The sequence below is a fragment of the Xenopus tropicalis genome, chromosome 4 (assembly GCF_000004195.4).
Source record: "Xenopus tropicalis strain Nigerian chromosome 4, UCB_Xtro_10.0, whole genome shotgun sequence".
Classification (NCBI taxonomy): domain Eukaryota; kingdom Metazoa; phylum Chordata; class Amphibia; order Anura; family Pipidae; genus Xenopus; species Xenopus tropicalis.
Genome location: NC_030680.2, coordinates 1,116,770 through 1,140,243, shown reverse-complemented (window position 1 = coordinate 1,140,243; position 23,474 = coordinate 1,116,770). Strand labels below are relative to the sequence as shown.

Here is a 23,474-nt window from a genome sequence, read left to right as displayed (position 1 = left end):
AGTGGGACCCACCACAGAGCCCCCCTTGTCCTACAGAAACTCCCACCCCACCATAGCTCAGGCCAACCCAGTGGGACCCACCACAGAGCCCACCTTGTCCTACAGAAACTCCCACCCCACCATATCTCAGGCCAACCCAATGTGCCCACCACAGAGCCCACCTTGTCCTACAGAAACTCCCACCCCACCATAGCTCGGGCCAACCCAATGTGCCCACCAAAGAGCCCACCTTGTCCTACAGAAACTCCCACCCCACCATAGCTCAGGCCAACCCAATGTGCCCACCAGAGAGCCCACCTTGTCCTACAGAAACTTCCAACCCACCATAGCTCAGGCCAACCCAGTGGGACCCACCACAGAGCCCACCTTGCCCTAAAGAAACTCCCATCCCACCATAGCTCAGGCCAACCCAATGTGCCCACCACAGAGCCCACCTTGTCCTACAGAAACTCCCACCCCACCATAGCTCGGGCCAACCCAATGTGCCCACCAAAGAGCCCACCTTGTCCTACAGAAACTCCCACCCCACCATAGCTCAGGCCAACCCAATGTGCCCACCAGAGAGCCCACCTTGTCCTACAGAAACTCCCAACCCACCATAGCTCAGGCCAACCCAGTGGGACCCACCACAGAGCCCACCTTGCCCTAAAGAAACTCCCATCCCACCATAGCTCAGGCCAACCCAATGTGCCCACCAAAGAGCCCACCTTGTCCTACAGAAACTCCCATCCCACCATAGCTCAGGCCAACCCAATGTGCCCACCAAAGAGTCCACCTTGTCCTACAGAAACTCCCACCCCACCATATCTCAGGCCAACCCAATGTGCCCACCAAAGAGCCCCCCTTGTCCTACAGAAACTCCCACCCCACCATATCTCAGGCCAACCCAATGTGCCCACCAAAGAGCCCCCCTTGTCCTACAGGAACTCCCACCCCACCATGGCTCCGGCCAACCCAATGTGCCCACCAAAGAGCCCACCTTGCCCTACAGAAACTCCCACCCCACCATATCTCAGGCCAACCCAATGTGCCCACCAAAGAGCCCACCTTGCCCTACAGAAACTCCCACCCCACCATATCTCAGGCAAACCCAATGTGCCCACCACAGAGCCCACCTTGCCCTACAGAAACTCCCACCCCACCATGGCTCCGGCCAACCCAGTGAGACCCCCCTCTATGTTGTTAGCCATGTTACCCCCCCTATAACGTCAGGCCCTTGTGGGTAAGTTTCGTGCCCGGGGTTGGCACATTTTCCTGCATTACCCGCTCCTCATTTCCGTGCCCACAACAGACAGTGAGTTGAGCCGTTGGCCAATGAGAAAGGAGAGGGGAGACTGGGAACTTTAGGGACACGTGAGAGTGCAAGCTCTTTAGCCCAGACTGGCTGCAGCTTGGGGGCCCCAGGGGCCAGTGGGGGGGCAGGGCACAGCAGGCAGTACGTGCAGGGAGTTGCATTACTGATACAATGGCTGCAGCACAAACACACAAACGCATGCAGATCCCCCCCGGCCCCCCGGCCACTTACCGATGAAGAGTATGGGGAAGGTGATGAAGAGCAGGAATACGTGGGGGACCACATTCAGGGCATCCACAAAGCAGCCGTTGTTCAGGACCCCCTTGTCCACATTGTAAGCCTGGGAGTCGTTCTCATTGCCACAGAAAGCCAAGGACATGGTGCCGGCGGGTCACTGGGGGGCACAGGGGGGCACAGAGCGGGTCCAGTTGGGGTCTGGGGCAGCGGCACAGCAGGGGGGCTCTCCCTCGGGCACATCCAATATACAGAGAGGGGCAGGGGGGAGCTCCATACCAGCTCACAAAGGGCCCCAGTCTGCTGCCTCCATGTAACCGTCAGTAGCTGGGGGGCAGGCAGGGGGGGCTCCTTCAGTACCCGGGCAGGGGACAGGGGCAGCCCTCCAGCAGGGGGGGACACAGTCAGGGGAGCACAGACACCTTCAGCACCCCCAGCAGGGGCAGGAGAAGCACTTTCATCACCCCCAGGTGGGGCAGAGGAGGCACCTTCAGCAGCAGCAGGAGGGCAGGCAGAGGGCAGGCAGGGGGGCACCTTGCAGGGAGAGGCGGCGGCGGCTCTGGGGGGCTCTGAGGGTCTCAGCTCTGCCGCTCCTGCCCTCACTCTCTGCTCAGGGAGGCAACGGAGCTGCTTTTGTGCTGGAGCAGCTGATCTGCTCTTAAAGGGACAGTACCGCCCTCCCTGTCATTGTGCAGTCAGAAGTGACAGTCAGCAGCCAAGCAGAGCCCCCCAGTGTCTGTCAGCTGCCATCTGTCCCAACTGCCACCCAGCCCAATAGCCAACTGCATCCCCTGCATTAACTGATTAACCTCTGGGAATAATGGGGCCCGGCACCATCAATAAGAGTGAGTGCCCTTAACCCCTGCACTACTGGAACCTGGCGCTTAACCCCTCACTGCCAGAATCTGGCGCTTGACCCTTGCACTGCCGCAACCTGGTGCTTAACCTTTACAATGCTGGAATCTGGTGCTTAACCCCTCACTGCCAGAACCTGGCGCTTAACCCCTGCACTGCCAGAATCTGATTAACTCATGAATTGCAGAAACTGGAAGATTAACCCCTGCACTGCTAAAACATGCCCCCTGCATTGCAGTAACTACACTGCCAGAACTCTGAGCTTAACCCCTGCATTTCTGGAATCTGGTACTTAACCCCTCCACTGCTGAAACCTTGCTCTTAACCCTCTGCACTGCTGGAACCTGGTAATTAACACATGAACTGCTGAAACTTCAAGATTAACTCCATGCACTGCCAGAACCTGGTGCTTAACCCCTGCACTGCTGGAACCCGGAGCCTAAACCCCTGCGATGCCAGAATCTTCTACTTAACCCCTGCACTGCTGAAACCTGGTGCTTAACCCCTGCACTGCTGGAACCAGACTCTTAACACCAACATTGCTGGAACCTGGTTATTAAACCCTCCGGTAATGAAACCTCACTGTTAACCCCTACACTGCCTTAAGCAGACTCTTAACTCCTGCACCACCAGAACCAGCTGGAATCAGACTCTTAACCCCTGTATTGCTGGAACTTGTTTTTGACCCCTACACTCTAGGGATCTTACTCTTAACCCCTGTATTGCTGGAACTTAGGATGAAGACACACGGGGCTACTTAGTAGCAGCTACTTGTCGCACCTTGCCATAGAAACCCTAAGGGTGAAGACACACGGAGCTACTAGTAGCAGCTACTTGTCACAGCTACTAAAACAGACAATGCTGATCATTTACTGGTAACTACGTGTGTTTAGCTGGGGCAATTCTCAGTATTGTATATGGCAGGGGATTTTCTGGCGTTTAGTAGCCGTGACAAGTAGCTGCTACTAAGTTGCTCTGTGTGTCTTTGCTCTTACTTAGCACTGTAGGAATTAAGCTGTTAACCTGTGCACTGCTGGAACCCTATTCACTATAAGACCCATTTCATGCCGCCCCTGTTTATAAATCCCCCTATGGCTGAAAGGTCCCTGGGGGTCTCTCTAAAGCTGGAGGGGCTTTGTATGTATCTGTGTATAATGTGGGGGGAGGGGTCTGAATTATGTTGAGAAACCTCTAATTACCCCCGGGGGGGTTTCTGATTAAAACTGGGCAGAATCTGCTAATGGCTCCTACGCGCGGTGGCGTTTATATGCGTCTCGTTAATGCAACCGCTGCCCTATTGGTCTCTGAGTCAGGCACTCGAATGCGCAGCGCGTTGTGTCCAACTAATGCGATGAAATGCGAATGGGGAAACCGCAACTCTGAGCTCATAGGCGCAACCTGCATTGAAACCCACTCGTGTGTGTGTGTGTATATATGTGTGTGTGTGAGCCCCCCAGCGGCTCCGTGGGGTCCCGTAACAACTAATAATGGGACTTGCCCACGAGCTTGGGGGGCATTTGGGAAAAGTCGCCATAACCTGCACCCCTTTGGGAAACTGTAGACTGACTCAGCTTGCCCGGCCCGTGTCGGTCAGTCGGCGGGTGCGTGTCGGTCAGTCGGCGGGTGCGTGTCGGTCAGTCGGCGGGTGCGTGTCGGTCAGTCGGCGGGTGCGTGTCGGTCAGTCGGCGGGTGCGTGTCGGTCAGTCGGCGGGTGCGTGTCGGTCAGTCGGTGAGTGCGTGTCGGTCAGTCGGTGGGTGCGTGTCGGTCAGTCGGTGGGTGCGTGTCGGTCAGTCGGTGGGTGCGTGTCGGTCAGTCGGCGGGTGCGTGTCGGTCAGTCGGTGGGTGCGTGTCGGTCAGTCGGTGGGTGCGTGTCGGTCAGTCGGCGGGTGCGTGTCAGTCAGTCGGTGGGTGCGTGTCGGTCAGTTGGTGGGTGCGTGTCGGTGGGTGCATGTCGGTTGGTCGGTGCATGTCGGTCAGTCGGTGGGTGCGTGTCGGTCAGTCGGTGGGTGCGTGTCGGTCAGTGCGTGTCGGTGGGTGCGTGTCGGTCAGTGCGTGTCGGTGGGTGCGTGTCAGTGGGTGCGTGTCGGTCGGTGGGTGCGTGTCGGTTGGTGGGTGCGTGTAGGTCGGTGGGTGCGTGTAGGTCGGTGGGTGCGTGTCAGTCAGTCGGTGGATGCGTGTCGGTCAGTCGGTGGGTGCGTGTCGGTCAGTCGGTGGGTGCGTGTCGGTCAGTCGGTGGGTGCGTGTCGGTCAGTCGGTGGGTGTGCATGTCGGTTAGTCGGTGGGTGCGTGTCGGTCAGTCGGTGGGTGTGTGTCGGTCAGTCGGTGGGTGCGTGTCGGTCAGTCGGTGGGTGTGCATGTCGGTCAGTCGGTGGGTGCGTGTCGGTCAGTCGGTGGGTGTGCATGTCGGTCAGTCGGTGGGTGCATGTCGGTCAGTCGGTGGGTGCGTGTCGGTCAGTCGGTGGGTGCGTGTCGGTCAGTGCGTGTCGGTGGGTGCGTGTCGGTCGGTAGGTGCGTGTCGGTCGGTGGGTGCGTGTCGGTCGGTGGGTGCGTGTCGGTCGGTGGGTGCGTGTAGGTCGGTGGGTGCGTGTCAGTCAGTCGGTGGGTGCGTGTCGGTCAGTCGGCGGGTGCGTGTCGGTCAGTCGGTGGGTGCGTGTCGGTCAGTCGGTGGGTGCGTGTCGGTCAGTCGGTGGGTGCATGTCGGTCAGTCGGTGGGTGCGTGTCGGTCAGTCGGTGAGTGCGTGTCGGTCGGTGGGTGCGTGTCGGTCGGTGGGTGCGTGTCGGTTGGTGGGTGCGTGTAGGTCGGTGGGTGCGTGTTGGTCAGTGCGTGTCGGTCGGTGGGTGCGTGTCGGTGGGTGGGTGCGTGTCGGTTGGTGGGTGCGTGTAGGTCGGTGGGTGCGTGTAGGTCGGTGGGTGCGTGTCGGTCGGTGGGTGCGTGTCGGTTGGTGGGTGCGTGTAGGTCGGTGGGTGCGTGTTGGTCAGTGCGTGTCGGTCGGTGGGTGCGTGTCGGTGGGTGGGTGCGTGTCGGTTGGTGGGTGCGTGTAGGTCGGTGGGTGCGTGTAGGTCGGTGGGTGCGTGTCGGTGGGTGCGTGTCGGTCGGTGAGTGCGTGTCGGTCGGTGGGTGCGTGTCAGTCAGTCGGTGGGTGCGTGTCGGCCAGTGGGTGCGTGTCGGACGGTCGGTGGGTCTCGGCCTTGATACCCGAGTCGGGCAGGTTCCGGCCAACCTCTGCACAACATTGTCGCGGGCGAGTTTGGGTCAAGCTCTTCAGCTTCCTCTTCCCACCCGCGACTTCATACTGCCGGCTTCCTGGTTCCGCCTCTCCTATTTATAGGTGTGGCCCCACCCCTCTTGTGATGTCATTGGTGGGTGGGTTGGGTCGATAAATAGAGGGGACTAGCCACGTGGGTCGGGGCTGGGAGATGGTGGGTTTGGGTCGGGTGCTGGTGGAGTAAAACTTGACCTGAACATCACGACTCTCCAGGTCAAACCTAGCTGCCAGTTTGGAAAACCGGGCAGGACTCTCCAAGACTGACATAGCAACTGACCAATCGGCAATCACCGCCGGGCAGGAGGGGTGGGAACCCCACCAGTGGAAAGTATTTAGTTGCCCTCAGAGCAGAGATCTATCACAGGCCACTTACCCACTCAGGGGGCATCAGGAAGGTGGCACTGGCACTAAACAGGGGTTCGGGGGATTCTGGGGGTTCGGGGGATTCTGGGGGTTCAGGGAAGTTATTGATGAGAAGAGTAAAACAAACCCAATAACTTATCGCTAATTATATGGCCAATTAGAAGATGAAGCCGGAAGGGGCGGAGCCTTAGTGTCACTGGGAGGTAAATTGATTGATGGAAACAGGGAAAAAGCAGAGACTTTAAACGAACCCTTTTCACAGACACAATTCAGTTCATCCAATCACAGTGACATAAATATTAACCCCCGAATTGGGGTCGAGTCCATAATGTGGGAATGGGAAACACAAGGATTTAACCCCTTAGAGTTGAAACAGCGAAATAATCTCTGGTGCAACCTGCTGCCTTCGTTAGTTAATTATGTGACTGCAGGACAGTAATCAGCTCATTATGCCCGTGTCATGTGACCTGAAAATAACCACTGTACCCCAGTACCCCAATATCTGGAAGCCCCAGAGTTTGTGCTGGGGAAGAACCAATCAGGTTGCCCAAGAAATGCAGCTGCTGATTGGTTGCTATGGGTTACTAGACTGCTGACTGCAATGTTTATTACATCCCCCCTTAGTCCAAGAAGTATAATATGGTTTCACTTTAACTAAAGGGACACGACCACCTTCTGTTTGTGTAACATACCCCTCCCCCTCTGTATAATACCCCCCCCCCGTGTAATACCCCCCCCTGTATAATATCCCCCCCAGCACCTTATACAAACACAGAAACAGACCCTATTGAGCCGTGACGCGTCTGGTCTATAAACGTCTGAGAGCCTTGAGCCAGACAGTCCCAGGGTCACGTAAGGATCTGCCCCGGCCAATAACATCCAATTAACCCCCCAATAAATTCTGCCCCAATGCACATTATTCCCTCGGTCCTGCGGCAAATGTAATTTCCATGTCAGACTCAGACCGACCGTCTCTGAAACCAAATCATTTCCCCAGCGCTGCGCGGCCTTGTGCTACTCACCGGCCCCGGGGCCCCTACCCATGTGACTCATTAGCCCCAACTGCCCCATCAATAATACATGTGCCCTTTATTTACTGCACTGACTGACGGATTCTCTTCTTCTCACTCACTCCTGTCCCAAGGGGTAGGGCAAGATGGAGACAGTAGGGCAAGATGGAGACAGTAGGGCAAGATGGAGACAGTAGGGCAAGATGGAGACAGTAGGGCAAGATGGAGACAGTAGGGCAAGATGGGGACAGCAGGGCAAGATGGAGACAGTAGGGCAAGATGAGGACAGTAGGGCAAGATGGAGACAGTAGGGCAAGATGGAGACAGTAGGGCAAGATGGGGACAGTAGGGCAAGATGAGGACAGTAGGGCAAGATGGAGACAGTAGGGCAAGATGGGGACAGTAGGGCAAGATGAGGACAGTAGGGCAAGATGGAGACAGTAGGGCAAGATGGGGACAGTAGGGCAAGATGGAGACAGTAGGGCAAGATGGGGACAGTAGGGCAAGATGGAGACAGTAGGGCAAGATGGGGACAGTAGGGCAAGATGGAGACAGCAGAACAAGATGGGGACAGTAGGGTAAGATGGAGACAGTAGGGCAAGATGGGGACAGTAGGGCAAGATGGAGACAGTAGGGCAAGATGGAGACAGTAGGGCAAGATGGAGACAGTAGGGCAAGATGAGGACAGTAGAACAAGATGGGGACAGTAGGGCAAGATGGAGACAGTAGGGCAAGATGAGGACAGTAGAACAAGATGAGGACAGTAGAACAAGATGGAGACAGTAGGGCAAGATGAGGACAGTAGAACAAGATGGAGGCAGTAGGGCAAGATGGAGACAGTAGGGCAAGATGGAGACAGTAGGGCAAGATGGGGACAGCAGGGCAAGATGGGGACAGTAGGGTAAGATGGAGACAGTAGGGCAAGATGGGGACAGTAGGGCAAGATGGGGACAGTAGGGCAAGATGGGGACAGTAGGGCAAGATGGAGACAGTAGGGCAAGATGGGGACAGTAGGACAAGATGGGGACAGTAGGGCAAGATGGGGACAGTAGGACAAGATGGGGACAGTAGGGCAAGATGGAGACAGTAGGGCAAGATGGAGACAGTAGGGCAAGATGGAGACAGTAGGGCAAGATGGGGACAGTAGGACAAGATGGGGACAGTAGGGCAAGATGGGGACAGTAGGGCAAGATGGAGACAGTAGGGCAAGATGGGGACAGTAGGGTAAGATGGAGACAGTAGGGCAAGATGGGGACAGTAGGGCAAGATGGGGACAGTAGGGCAAGATGGAGACAGTAGGGCAAGATGGGGACAGTAGGCAAGATGGAGACAGTAGGCAGATGGGACAGTAGGGCAAGATGGAGACAGTAGGGCAAGATGGAGACAGTAGGGCAAGATGGGACAGCAGGGCAAGATGGAGACAGCAGGGCAAGATGGGGACAGCAGGACAAGATGGAGACAGCAGGGCAAGATGGAGACAGTAGGACAAGATGGGGACAGTAGGGCAAGATGGAGACAGTAGGGGCAAGATGGAGACAGTAGGGTAAGATGGAGACAGTAGGAAAAGATGGGGACAGTAGGGCAAGATGGAGACAGTAGGGCAAGATGGAGACAGTAGGGCAAGATGGAGACAGTAGGGCAAGATGGGGACAGTAGGGCAAGATGGAGACAGTAGGGCAAGATGGAGACAGTAGGGCAAGATGGGGACAGTAGGGCAAGATGGAGACAGTAGGGCAAGATGGAGACAGTAGGGCAAGATGGAGACAGTAGGGCAAGATGGGGACAGTAGGGCAAGATGGAGACAGTAGGGCAAGATGGAGACAGTAGGGCAAGATGGAGACAGTAGGGCAAATTGAGTGGGCAAGATGGGGACAGTAGGGCAAGATGGAGACAGTAGGGCAAGATGGAGACAGTAGGGCAAGATGGGGACAGTAGGGCAAGATGGAGACAGTTAGGGCAAGATGGAGACAGTAGGGCAAGATGGGGACAGTAGGGCAAGATGGAGACAAGTTAGGGCAAGATGGAGACAGTAGGGCAAGATGGAGACAGTAGGACAGGATGGAGACAGTAGGGCAAGATGGAGACAGTAGGGCAAGATGGAGACAGTAGGGCAAGATGGGGACAGTAGGGCAAGATGGGGACAGTAGGACAGGATGGAGACAGTAGGGCAAGATGGAGACAGTAGGGCAAGATGGGACAGTAGGGCAAGATGGGACAGTAGGGCAAGATGGAGACAGAAGGGCAAGATGGGGACAGTAGGACAAGATGGAGACAGTAGGGCAAGATGGAGACAGTAGGGCAAGATGGAGACAGTAGGACAGGATGGAGACAGTAGGACAAGATGGAGACAGTAGGACAGGATGGAGACAGTTTATGAGCAGTTTATGGATCAGACATATAAAGTCCAATGACTGGAAGACCCGGAGGGCCCACTGGGGGGGTTCTTGGTGCTGGGGGGCACAGTGCAGTAATCCCGGGGCCACAGTGCAACAATCCCGGGGCCACAGTGCAACAATCCCGGGGCCACAGTGCAGTAATCCCGGGGCCACAGTGCAACAATCCCGGGGCCACAGTGCAGCAATCCCGGGCCACAGTGCAGCAATCCCGGGGCCACAGTGCAACAATCCCGGGGCCACAGTGCAACAATCCTGGGGCCACAGTGCAACAATCCCGGGGCCACAGTGCAACAATCCCGGGGCCACAGTGCAACAATCCCGGGGCCACAGTGCAACAATCCTGGGGCCACAGTGCAGCAATCCCGGGGCCACAGTGCAACAATCCCGGGGCCACAGTGCAACAATCCCGGGCCACAGTGCAGCAATCCTGGGGCCACAGTGCAACAATCCCGGGGCCACAGTGCAACAATCCCGGGGCCACAGTGCAACAATCCCGGGGCCACAGTGCAGCAATCCTGGGGCCACAGTGCAGCAATCCCGGGGCCACAGTGCAACAATCCCGGGGCCACAGTGTGGGTATGATGAGCCGCAGCACAGGGGTACCCCACACTGTATCATTGCCCCCCAGTGACACAAACAGTGAGAATCTCTCAGCCAGATCAGCGCTCACACCCATTTCTCCCTGTAGGGGGGGTGTCTCACTGGGGGATCAGTCGCCAGCGCTAGAAGGGGTTAAATGCGGGGTTGTTGCCCTCATAGCGAGGAACAGCAGTGACCTTGGAGTGAGACTCAGAACTGCCCCGGCGGGGGTACAAACTGGGGCTACTGCTCAGGGTCCTTTGATTTACTTGATCCCCCAAGGGCTGGACTTGGGGTTCATATAAGAGGGAGCTGCCATACCTAATAGCTGGGCCTAGTAATATCCCCTGTACTGGGGGGCCCTCTTGTCTCCCATATTTACCCTGGCATTATGGGTACCTACCCCCCACTGCCATACCTAATAGCTGGGCCTAGTAATATCCCCTGTACTGGGGGGCCCTCTTGTCTCCCATATTTACCCTGGCATTATGGGTACCTACCCCCCGACTGCCATACTTAATAGCTGAGCATAGTAATATCCCCTGTACTTGTCTCCCATATTTACCCTAATATAAAGGCCAAGTTAGCAGCCCCCCCCCCCCCCCCCCAGCAGTTTCCATCACTTTCTTTGGTTACCGGCCCTTTAAATCGATAGCGACTGATTCTCAGGGCTCGTTTCCCAATTTCCTACTAATTAAATATATCACTTAACTAATTGTCTTCTGGGATGTTAATCCCCATTTACCAGTTCTGCCCCCCCCCCCCCCCCCGCTGGTCAGAATCCCAATCTGTGGCCCCTGGGGGGACAGAGTCACTTTCATACAAAGCGTGGGAACCGCAATAACAACAAGCAGCGGGGTGTAAAGGGTTAATCCCCCAGATGCCTCACTGACGTCTGTTACTGTAACAGGTCCCGGTCATTGTTGCCTCTCGGTGCAGGGAAACTGCCCCCCCCCCCCCCACGGTGCTATTATTATTATATACAGCAGCTAATTCCCAGCAGAGTTACCCCTGGCTATTGCCCCCTAACGGCTCTCAGTACCCCCCGGTGCTATTATTGTTATTCCCAGCAGAGTTACCCCTGGCTATTGCCCCTGTGCCCCTTAACGGCTCTCAGTACCCCCCGGTGCTATTATTGTTATTCCCAGCAGAGTTACCCCTGGCTATTGCCCCCTAACGGCTCTCAGTACCCCCCGGTGCTATTATTGTTATTCCCAGCAGAGTTACCCCTGGCTATTGCCCCTGTGCCCCGTAACGGCTCTCAGTACCCCCCGGTGCTATTATTGTTATTCCCAGCAGAGTTACCCCTGGCTATTGCCCCTGTGCCCCCTAACGGCTCAGTATCCCCTGGTGCTATTATTGTTATTCCCAGCAGAGTTACCCCTGGCTATTGCCCCTGTGCCCCCTAATGGCTCAGTACCCCCCGGTGCTATTATTGTTATTCCCAGCAGAGTTACCCCTGGCTATTGCCCCTGTGCCCCTTAACGGCTCTCAGTACCCCCCGGTGCTATTATTGTTATTCCCAGCAGAGTTACCCCTGGCTATTGCCCCTGTGCCACCTAACGGCTCAGTATCCCCTGGTGCTATTATTGTTATTCCCAGCAGAGTTACCCCTGGCTATTGCCCCTGTGCCACCTAACGGCTCAGTATCCCCTGGTGCTATTATTGTTATTCCCAGCAGAGTTACCCCTGGCTATTGCCCCTGTGCCCCCTAATGGCTCAGTATCCCCCGGTGGAGGGGCAGAGACTCACCCCCTTGGCATTAAGTGAATTAATGGGCCAAAATATAATCCCATTGCTCATGAGTCGTTCATTGTACTGGAGGGAGCGGCTGGGTAAGGGTTAAATTCCCCGCTTCAGCAGCTGGGGGGTAACTGGCACAGGGGGCAATAGAAGGGCACAGGTGCCCGGCTCGTTAGCAGATACTAAATGAGAGTCGTTAGTCAGTGTGGGGCCCCCCGATGCTTTGGGGCCGATCTCACTTTGCGCAGCACTTGGCCGACTCCCAGGGAATTTATCATCCGGGCGAATCTGCTTCTCCCGACAAAGTGTCAGCGACGAGACAAATTAGTAGGAGACCCAGTGCGGATACAGGGAGAAAACATGGAGGTGCAGGAAGGCTGGGCCCTAATGCAGATAAATGTGTCAGTTCCGACTCAGTAGCACAAACCAGTGTATAGAATGGAGGCACGGGGGGGGCAGAGCCCTAATGCAGATAAATGTGTCAGTTCCGACTCAGTAGCACAAACCAGTGTATAGAATGGAGGCACGGGGGGGGCAGAGCCCCAACAGATAAATGTGTCAGTTCCGACTCAGTAGCACAAACCAGTGTATAGAATGGAGGCACAGGGGGGCCAGAGCCCTAACAGATAAATGTGTCAGTTCCGACTCAGTAGCACAAACCAGTGTATAGAATGGAGGCACGGGGGGGGGCCAGAGCCCTAACAGATAAATGTGTCAGTTCCGACTCAGTAGCACAAAGCATTTTACAGGATGGAGGCACGGGGGAGAGAATATTTATTGCAGTTCCCACTAGACCACAGTCTCTCTAGGAATGGGGGGCTGTAAGTGCACTCCCTTTACCCCTGGCACCCCCAGCACTCCCCTTGCCCCTGGCACCCCCCGCCTCTCCCCTTGCCCCTGGCACCCCCCGCCTCTCCCCTTGCCCCTGGCACCCCCCGCACTCCCCTTGCTCCTGGCACCCCCCGCACTCCCCTTGCCCCTGGCACCCCCCGCACTCCCCTTGCCCCTGGCACCCCCCGCACTCCCCTTGCCCCTGGCACCCCCCGCACTCCCCTTGCCCCTGGCACCCCCCGCACTCCCCTTGCCCCTGGCACCCCCCGCACTCCCCTTGCCCCTGGCACCCCCCGCACACAGCCGGCAACGTGTCAACACACAATGAAGTGTTTGCCCATATAAAGGCCAAAAATCGTTAGCGCTCGGGGAATATAGCTCAGGCCCCCACGCACTGTTACTGCGCCTGGTGTATGGGGATGTTATAGCAACCATAGATTGTAAGCTCACTGGGGCAGGATCACATAGCAACAGATGGAGACAGTAGGGCAAGATGGAGACAGTAGGGCAAGATGGAGACAGTAGGGCAAGATGGAGACAGTAAGACAAGATGGAGACAGTAGGGCAAGATGGGGACAGTAGGACAAGATGGAGACAGTAGGGGCAAGATGGAGACAGTAGGGCAAGATGGAGACAGTAGGGCAAGATGGAGACAGTAGGGCAAGATGGGGACAGTAGGACAAGATGGAGACAGTAGGGCAAGATGGAGACAGTAGGGCAAGATGGAGACAGTAGGACAAGATGGAGACAGTAGGGCAAGATGGAGACAGTAGGACAAATGGAGACAGTAGGGCAGCAAGTGGAGACAGTAGGGCAAGATGGAGACAGTAGGGCAAGATGGAGACAGTAGGGCAAGTGGAGACAGTAGGGCAAGATGGGGACAGTAGGCAAGATGGGGACAGTAGGGCAAGATTGGAAGGGACAGATAGGGCAAGATGGAGACAGTAGGGCAAGATGGAGACAGTAAGGGCAAGATGGAGACAGTAGGACAAGATGGAGACAGTAGGGCAAGATGAGACAGTAGGGCAAGATGGAGACAGTAGGGCAAGATGGAGACAGTAGGGCAAGATGGGGACAGTAGGACAAGATGGGGACAGTAGGCAAGATGGAGACAGTAGGGCAAGATGGAGACAGTAGGGCAAGATGGAGACAGTAGGGCAAGATGGAGACAGTTAGGGCAAGATGGAGACAGTAGGACAAGATGGAGACAGTAGGGCCAAGATTGGAGACAGTAGGGCAAGATGGAGACAGTAGGGCAAGATGGAGACAGTAGGACAAGATGGAGACAGTAGGGCAAGATGGAGACAGTAGGGCAAGATGGAGACAGTAGGGCAAGATGGAGACAGTAGGGCAAGATGGGGACAGTAGGGACAAGATGGGCACAGTAGCGGCAAGATGAGACAGTAGGGCCAAGATGGCAACAGTAGGCAAGATGGAGACAGTAGGGCAAGATGGGAGACAGTAGGCAAGATGGAGAAGTAGGACAAAGATGGAGGACAGTGGACAAGATTGCGAGACAGTAGGGGCAAGATGGAGACAGTAGGGCCAGATGGAGGACAGTAGGGCCAAGATGGGGGACAGTAGGAACAAGATGGGACAGTAGGCGGCAAGATGGAGACAGTAGGGCAAGATGGAGACAGTAGGCAAGATGGAGACAGTAGGGCAAGATGGAGACAAGTAGGGCAAGATGGAGACAGTAGGGCAAGATGGCGACAGTTAGGCGGCAAGATGGAGACAGTAGCGGCAAGATGGAGGACAGTAGGACAAGATGGAGACCCAGTAGGGGCAGATGAGGGACAGTAGGGCCAAGCATGGAGGACAGTAGGGGCAAGATGCAGACAGTAGGCAACATGGAGACAGTAGGACAAGATGGAGACAGTAGGGCAAGCAAGATGGAGACAGTAGGGCAAGATGGAGACAGTTAGGACAAGATGCGAGACAGTAGGGCAAGATGGAGACAGTAGGACAAAGATGGAGACAGTAGGCAAGATAGCGGACAGTATCGACAAGATGGAGACAGTAGGGAAGATGGAGACAGTAGGACAAGATGGGAGACAGATAGGACAAGAAGGAGACAGTCAGGGGCAAGATGCGGAGACAGTAGGACAAGATGGAGACGTAGGGCAAGATTGGAGACAGTAGGCAAGATGGAGACAGTAGGTAAATGGAGACAGTAGGTGGCACGAGGCAGACAGTAGGACAAGATGGAGACAGTAGGGTCAAGATGGAGACAGTAGCAAGATGAGACAGTAGGCAAGAATGGAGACAGTAGGGTAAGATGGAGACAGATAGGAACAAGGATGGAGACATTAGGGTAAGATGGAGACAGTAGGACAAGATGGAGACAGTAGGACAAGATGGAGACAGTAGGGTAAGATGGGGACAGTAGGGCAAGATGGAGACAGTAGGGTAAGATGGAGACAGTAGGACAAGATGGAGACAGTAGGACAAGATGGAGACAGTAGGACAAGATGGAGACAGTAGGATATATCAATATTTATATGACTGTTGTTCAGATCTGCAGTAGATTTTGGGGGGCAAATCCCAGTTAGTGGGGCACTAAGCGCTACAGTTGGGCACCATGGGAAGGGCCACAGTGCAGGAATGGTGTGGGTGCCAGAGCCGCCGGTTTGGGCCCTACGGGAAGAATTTCAGGAGCCCATAACCCCTCCCCATGGCCACGTGACCCCGCACTAAGGAGGCGCTCGGTTGGCCCATTGGTTGCTATGGGTTGGGCAGATACAATGGGCAGAAACCTCTGGGTCGGGCCTGGCTGCCGGGCGCCCCAATACCCACAATTCCCTTGTGTTTCCTAAAACTCCCTTTACAGGGCATGCTGGGAGCTGTATTCAAATCAAACGTAGAGAGACACCTTATTGGCCGAGTGCATGGCAGTTTAGTAGCACTACAGGCAGCGGCGCAGCGTGACTGCAACTCCCCGTAACGACACATCGCAATAAAATCTCCCATAAAGGCCATAAATCTGCCTCATTCCTCTGCCCCCCCCCTTATTTTCCACTGCTGTTCTGCCTCATTAGCCCCCCGGGACGTGTAGCCTGCGACTGGCAGCCCCGTGACGCACGAGATCAATAAAATATGTTATGGAGCCCCCCCGGGCCCCCCGGTGTGGAGCAGAAATACCCCCCGGGCCCCCCTGGTGTGGAGCAGAAATACCCCCCCGGGCCCCCCTGGTGTGGAGCAGAAATACCCCCCCGGGCCCCCCGGTGTGGAGCAGAAATACCCCCCCCGGGCCCCCCTGGTGTGGAGCAGAAATACCCCCCCGGGCCCCCCTGGTGTGGAGCAGAAATACCCCGCCCCGGGCCCCCTGGTGTGGAGCAGAAATACCCCCCGCGGCCCCCCGGTGTGGAGCAGAAATACCCCCCGGGCCCCTGGTGTGGAGCAGAAATACCCCCCGGGCCCCCCTGGTGTGGAGCAGAAATACCCCCCCGGGCCCCCCTGGTGTGGAGCAGAAATACCCCCCCGGGCCCCCCTGGTGTGGAGCAGAAATACCCCCCCGGTGTGGAGCAGAAATACCCCCCGGGCCCCCCTGGTGTGGAGCGAAAAAACCCCCCCGGGCCCCCCGGTGTGGAGCAGAAATACCCCCCCGGGCCCCCCTGGTGTGGAGCAGAATACCCCCCCGTTGCCCCCCTGGTGTGGAGCAGAAATTACCCCCGGGCCCCCTGGTGTGGAGCAGAAATACCCCCCGGCCCCCCTGGTTGTGGAGCGAAATACCCCCCCGGGCCCCCCTGGTGTGGAGCAGAAACCCCCCCCCCGGGCCCCCCTGGTGTGGAGCAGAAAAACCCCCTGGGCCCCCCTGGTGTGGAGCAGAAATACCCCCCCGGGCCCCCTGGTGTGGGCAGAAACCCCCCTGGGCCCCCCTGGTGTGGAGCAGAAATACCCCCCCGGGCCCCCGGTGTGGAGCAGAAATACCCCCCCGGGCCCCCTGGTGTGGAGCAGAAATACCCCCCCCCGGGCCCCCGGTGTGGAGCAGGAAATACCCCCCCGGTGTGGAGCAGAAAATACCCCCCTGGGCCCCCCTGGGTGTGGAGCAGAAATACCCCCCCCGGCCCCCGGTGTGGAGCAGAAATACCCCCCGGGCCCCCCTGGTGTGGAGCAGGAAATACCCCCCCGGGCCCCCCTGGTGTGGAGCAGAAATACCCCCCCCCGGGCCCCCCTGGTGTGGAGCAGAAATTACCCCCCCGGGGCCCCCCTGGTGTGGAGCAGAAAATACCCCCCCGGGGCCCCCTGGTGTGGAGCAGAAATACCCCCCCGCGGGCCCCCCTGGTGTGGAGCAGAAATACCCCCCCCGGGCCCCCCTGGTGTGGAGCAGAAATACCCCCCCGGGCCCCCTGGTGTGGAGCAGAAATACCCCCCCGGGCCCCCCTGGTGTGGAGCAGAAATACCCCCCCGCGGGCCCCCGGTGTGGAGCAGAAATACCCCCCCGGGCCCCCCTGGTGTGGAGCAGAAATACCCCCCTGGTGTGGAGCAGAAATACCCCCCTGGTGTGGAGCAGAAATACCCCCCCAAGATCATAATGAGCCGTGAGCACCCGTGGGTGCCGCATTGCGCTACTAACTGGGGGGGGGGGGTCCCAGTAATTATGGGAGGTGTCGGTGCCGGTTCAGCTAATTAGATTATCGGGGAATGAACTGATTTGCACTAATTGGCGCCTCATCTCGTTACTCGTGGGACTAACGACTCCCTAATTATACTCGTCATTTGGAAGGAAAGTCAATATCGGGGGGGGGGGGCAAATGTTAATGTAACCACGATACCCCCGGCCAGTGCTCCTGTTAGCAGAATACTGCCCCGGCCCGGGGTACATACAGGCGCCCCACTGTGTTACAGGGGATGTTCCATTAAAGGGTAACTAATGCTGCCAAGTGCCTTGTTGCTGGTTGCTAAGCGCAGTGACTCCCAGCAACCCTGCCCCCCCCCCCCATCTGACCCTGACGCTCCCCAATATAAACACTGAGCGGAAACTCGCGGAACGTGATTAGGGATCAGGTGTAACCGGGCAGAGGCCCCTCCCCTTTTCCCATGCACTCGGCCCATTGGCCCTTTGAGCGGGTCCCTCGTGGCCCAGATGTCGGCAGATGTTCAGTGGAGCCACGTAAGCGCCGGGGGGGTCAGGGGGCCTGGGAGTTGTTATGGAAAGGTCAGTAGGAAACAGTCTCATTACTGAGCCGCCGCCGCTCTACGTGATCCGAACCCAACGCCGGCACCGGAACCCGGGGGGAGTCTGTCTGTCTGTCTGTCTGTCCTGTCTGTCCTGCTGCATCTGGATTAAAGGGGAAGTTAACTGAATTGTGCTTAGTACAGGGGAATCCCTATGTGCCATAGTTTTATGGTATCTCTCTGTACAGGCTATGGGCAAACTTAGGGGGCTGTTCCTGCTGAATTGTGCTTAGTACAGGGGAATCCCTATGTGCCATAGTTTTATGGTATCTCTCTGTACAGGCTATGGGCAAAACTTAGGGGGCTGTTCCTGCTGAAATTGGGCTTAGTACAGGGGAATCCCTATGCGCCATAGTTTTATGGTATCTCTCTGTACAGGCTATGGGCAAACTTAGGGGGCTGTTCCTGCTGAAGTTGTGCTTAGTACAGGGGAATCCCTAGTGCGCCATAGTTTTATGGTATCTCTCTGTACAGGGCTATGGGCAAACTTAGGGGGCTGTTCCTGCTGAATTGGGCTTAGTACAGGGGAATCCCTATGCGCCATAGTTTTATGGTATCTCTCTGTACAGGCTATGGGCAAACTTAGGGGGCTGTTCCTGCTGAATTGTGCTTAGTACAGGGGAATCCCTATGCGCCATAGTTTTATGGTATCTCTCTGTACAGGCTATGGGCAAACTTAGGGGGCTGTTCCTGCTGAATTGGGCTTAGTACAGGGGAATCCCTATGCGCCATAGTTTTATGGTATCTCTCTGTACAAGGCTATGGGCAAACTTAGGGGGCTGTTCCTGCTGAAGTGTGCTTAGTACAGGGGAATCCCTATGTGCCATAGTTTTTATGGTATCTCTTCTGTACAGGCTATGGGCAAACTTAGGGGGCTGTTCCTGCTGAATTGGGCTTAGTACAGGGGAATCCCTATGCGCCATAGTTTTATGGTATCTCTCTGTACAGGCTATGGGCAAACTTAGGGGGCTGTTCCTGCTGAATTGGTGCTTAGTACAGGGAATCCCTATGTGCCATAGTTTTTATGGTATCTCTCTGTACAGGCTATGGGCAAACTTAGGGGGCTGTTCGCTGCTGAATTGTGCTTAGTACAGGGGAATCCCTATGTGCCATAGTTTTATGGTATCTCTGTACAGGCTATGGGCAAACTTAGGGGGCTGTTCCTGCTGAATTGTGCTTAGTACAGGGGAATCCCTATGTGCCATAGTTTTATGGTATCTCTCGTACAGGCTATGAGCAAACTTAGGGGGCTGTTCCTGCTGAATTGTGCTTAGTACAGGGGAATCCCTATGGTGCCATAGTTTATGGTATCTCTCTGTACAGGCTATGGGCAAACTTAGGGGGCTGTTCCTGCTGAATTGTGCTTAGTACAGGGGAATCCCTATGTGCCATAGTTTTATGGTATCTCTCTGTACAGGCTATGGGCAAACTTAGGGGGCTGTTTCCTGCTGAATTGTGCTTAGTACCAGGGGAATCCCTATGTGCCATAGTTTGTATGGTATCTCTGTACAGGCTATGGGCAAACTTAGGGGCTGTTCCTGCCTGAATTGTGCTAGTACAGGGGAATCCCTATAGTGCCATAGTTTTAATGGTATCTCTCTGTACAGGCTATGGGCAAACTTAGGGGGCTGTCCTGCTGAATTGTGCTTGAGTACAGGGGAATCCCTATGTGCCATAGTTTTATGGTTATCTCTCTGTACAGGCTATGGGCAAACTTTAAGGGGGCTGTTCCTGCTGAATGTCTTAGTAACAGGGGAATCCCTAGTGCCATAGTTTTATGGTATCTCTCTGTACCCAGGGCTATGGCAAACTTAGGGGGCTGTTTCCTGCTGAATTGTGCTTAGTACAGGGGAATCCCTATGTGCCATAGTTTTATGGTATCTCTCTGTACAGGCTATGGGCAAACTTAGGGGCTGTTCCTGCTGAATTGTGCTTAGTACAGGGAATCCCTATGTGCCATAGTTTTATGGTATCTCTCTGTACAGGCTATGAGGCAAACTTTAGGGGGCTGTTCCTGCTGATTGTGCTTAGTACGGGGAATCCCTATGTGCCATAGTTTTATGCGTATCTCTCTGTACAGGCTATGAGCAAACTTAGGGGGCTTGTTCCTGGTCGGTGAATTTTAGTTGGTAGTACAGGGGAATGCCTAAATTGCCTAGTTTTTAAATGGTTCTGCTCTGTAGCAGGCTATGAGCCAAACTTAGGGGTGGACTGATCTTCCTGCTGAATTGGTGCTTAGTATTCGATGGGGAATCCTAGTGTTGGTCCATTACGATTTTATGGTATACTCTCTGTGGACAGGCGATGCCGTCATATTACTTACCGTGAGGGCTGGTTGTCCTGAGCTGACATTGTGCTTAGTACAGGGAGATCCCCTATGCTCTCTTCATAAGTTAATGGTAATCTCTCTGTACAGGCTATGAGCAAACCTCCTAGCGTTGGGCTGTTCCTGCTGAATGTTGCTTAGTACAGGCCGGACAATCCTCCTATGTGCCTATAAGTTTTGATGGATATCTCTCTGTACAGGCTATGGGCAGGGAACTTAGGGGGCTGTTCTCTGCTGAATTGTGCTTAGTACAGAGGGAATCCTCTCATGGGCGCATAGTTTCTCATGGTATCTCTCTGTAGCAGGCTATGAGCAAATCTTAGGGGGCCTGTTCCTGCTGATTGGTGCTTTAACGATACAGGGGAAATCCCTATGTGCCCATAGTTTTTATGGTATACCTCTCTGTACAGGCTATGAGCAACTGTATGGGGGACTGTTCCTGCTGAATTGATGGCTTAAGTACAGGGTCATCACACCTCATGAATATTCAACTTGGGGGGCCATTATGCACGCCCCAGTGAATTTTGCTTTTCCCTTTAGGCAGAATTTGAGGGTGGAGGACATGCAAGGTTCAATACTCAGGTGCAGTTCCAGAACCCCCTTCTACATTTAATTGTTTTATCTCCCGCGGCACTATCTTCTCTAATGATCAGCTTGGCTTTGCTCTATTTGTCTCATCGTTCGTACTCCCTGGGTATTGGGAGTTTACCTGTACGTGTCCACTCTCAGCCTAGCTTTATTTCTGTTTATTAAACCACTTCCAGGTTCCGCATGGAAAATGTGCAGTTATACCTGGGAGTCGGATCATTAAGCAGGGAACCCGGCTACTCTCATTATGTCTAGTGTAATAATGTTAATATAGATGAAGGGATGTTCTCATTTATTGCATATATACCTGGTGGATGTAGATGTTGACGACGTTCTTATGATTTATATCTGCACTTCCCCATCGCTGAGCAGGCAACCACAGCTGTAGACCATCACTAGATTTATCTCATTTGTCTTATCACCCACATGTGTTTCGCCCAGGAGTCCTTTACCCGTGGCATTCAGATACTCTATCACTCACAATCAGTACGCGGGCTCTTCTCCAGTATCCTATCTTGACCAGATTTAAACATTAGGATTTAGATATGTGGGCACGGATGATATTAAATCATCTTTTTCATATTTGATGCATGGAGTGCAAGTCGCCCTCTAGAGCTTGGGAGAGCATATTTGTAACTTCAGCCATTGGGAAGTGATAGAATCTTTGTTTTTTACATTTTCTACTGTTTCATTAAAGGGAAACTAAACCCAACCGTAAAGCTGCCCCCGCTGCCCCCTCCAAGTTTGCTCTATAGAACTGATAATAAACCTATTACACATGGAAACTGATTCCCCAATGAGAATTGCTACTTCATTATAGATGGTCAAGAGAAGTGACCAATGAGAATGCCGATTCCCCTGTGTCAGGCCCTTGCTGGTAACCTTACATATAGAGATAATGATGGCAATTTTCCCGTCATTATATGGCACAGGAATCAGACATGGGGATAAAAGGGAACAGACTTGTTCAGTGCTGGGAAAACTTGTGCTTATTGCTCCCAACTCCAATTTGCAGAACAGAGAACAGGGAGCCGGATTTACTCACATCAAGCTGGGATTCTCATTGGGGGACGGGCAGTGTTTGCCCCCTTGTGGTGCAGTTCCACCGGGTAGGGTCAATTTTACAGCACACGATTTTTGCCTGAGGGGGGTAATACAGGCCCCCAACTGTTTGGCCTTACTCCCCCCCATGCCTCCCTCTCCCCATTTCTCTCTCTACTCCCTGAACCCCCCTTTTCCCTCCCTCTCCCCCAATTTGTCTTCTCTAAAATCACGACCGAACCCCCTTTCCCTTCCGCCCTCTTCCCCATTTGTTCTCTCTGCCCCCAACGCCCCTTTGCCCTTCCGCCTCTCCCCCATTTGTCTCTCTGCCCCGACGCCCGCTTTCTCCTTCCCCCTCTCCTCCCCATTTGTCTCTCTGCCGCCCTGAACCCCCTTTCCATTCCCCTCTCCCCCATTTGGTTCTGCTCTACTTCCCGCGAACCCCTTTCCCTTCCCCTCTCCCCCATTGTCTCTCTACTCCCGCGAACGCCCCCTTTCCTTCTGCCTCTCCCCATTTGTCTCTCTACTCCCCGAACCCCCTTTCCCTTCCCTCTCCCCCGCATTTGTCTCTCTACTCCCCGAACCCCCTTTCCCTTCCCCGCTCCCCCAGCATTTGTCTCTCTACTCCCCGAACCCCCTTTCCCTTCCCTCTCCCCCCATTTGTCCTCTTCTATCCCCGAACCCCTTTCCTTCCCCTCTCTCCTCCATTTGTCTCTCTTACTCCCCAAACCCCGCTTTCCCTTCCCCTCTCCCCCCATTTTGTCTCTCTACTCCCCGAACCCCCTTTCCCTTCCCCTCTCCCTCCATTTGTCTCTCTACTCCCCAAACCCCCTTTCCCTTCCCCTCTGCCCCCATTTGTCTCTCTACTTCCCCGAACCCCCTTTCCCTTCCCCTCTCCCCCCATTTGTCTCTCTACTCCCCGAACCCCCTTTTCCTCTCCCCCCATTTGTCTCTCTACTCCCCGAACCCCCTTTCCCTTCCCCTCTCCCCCAATTTTGTCTCTCTACTTCCCCGAAACCCCCTTTCCCTTCTCCTCTCCCCCATTTGTCTCTCTACTCCCCGAACCCCCTTTCCCTTCTCCTCTCCCCCCATTTGTCTCTCTACTCCCCGAACCCCCTTTTCCTCTCCCCCCATTTGTCTCTCTACTCCCCGAACCCCCTTTCCCTTCCCCTCTCCCCCCATTTGTCTCTCTTACTCCCCGAACCCCTGCTTTCCCTTCTCCTCTCCCCCCATTTGTCTCTCTACTCCCCGAACCCCCTTTTCGCTCTCCCCATTTGTCTCTCTACTCCCCGAACCCCCTTTCCCTTTCCTCCTCCCCCCACTTTGTCTCTCTACTCCCCGAACCCCTTTTCCTCTCCCCCCATTTGTCTCTCTACTCCCCGAACGCCCCTTTCCCTTCCCCCTCTCCCCCATTTGTCTCTCTACTCCCGAACCCCCTTTCCCTTCTCCTCTCTCCCCCATTGTCTCTCTACTCCCCGAACCCCCTTTTCCTCTCCCCCGCATTTGTCTCTCTACTCCCCGAACCCCCTTTCCCTTCCCTCCTCGCCCCATTTGTCTCTCTACTCCCGAACCCCCTTTCCGCTTCTCCTCTCCCCCCACTTGTCTCTCTACTCCCCGAACCCCCTTTCCCTTCTCCCTCCCCCCATTTGTCTCTCTACTCCCTGAACCTCCCTTTCCCTTCCCCTCTCCCCCCATTTGCCGCTGAGGGGGTAATATCAGGCCCCCAACTGTTTGGCCTTACTCCCCCCCATTCTCCCTCTCCCCCATTT

The 23,474-nt window shown here is 55.3% G+C and overlaps 1 protein-coding gene across 3 annotated transcripts in view; it reads right to left on the bottom strand.

The window, feature by feature from the left end:
* The window catches only part of abcc8 (ATP binding cassette subfamily C member 8), a 70,619-nt gene extending 68,444 nt beyond the window's left edge, over window positions 1–2,175 (bottom strand). For all 3 annotated transcript variants that reach the window (XM_031900330.1, XM_031900332.1, XM_031900331.1), the window contains exon 1: window positions 1,526–2,175. In XM_031900330.1, the coding sequence (XP_031756190.1) occupies window positions 1,526–1,673 (148 nt within the window). In that variant the 5' untranslated portion in view covers window positions 1,674–2,175. The remainder of the gene's footprint in view (window positions 1–1,525) is intronic.
* Between the last annotated feature and the right edge of the window lie 21,299 nt (window positions 2,176–23,474).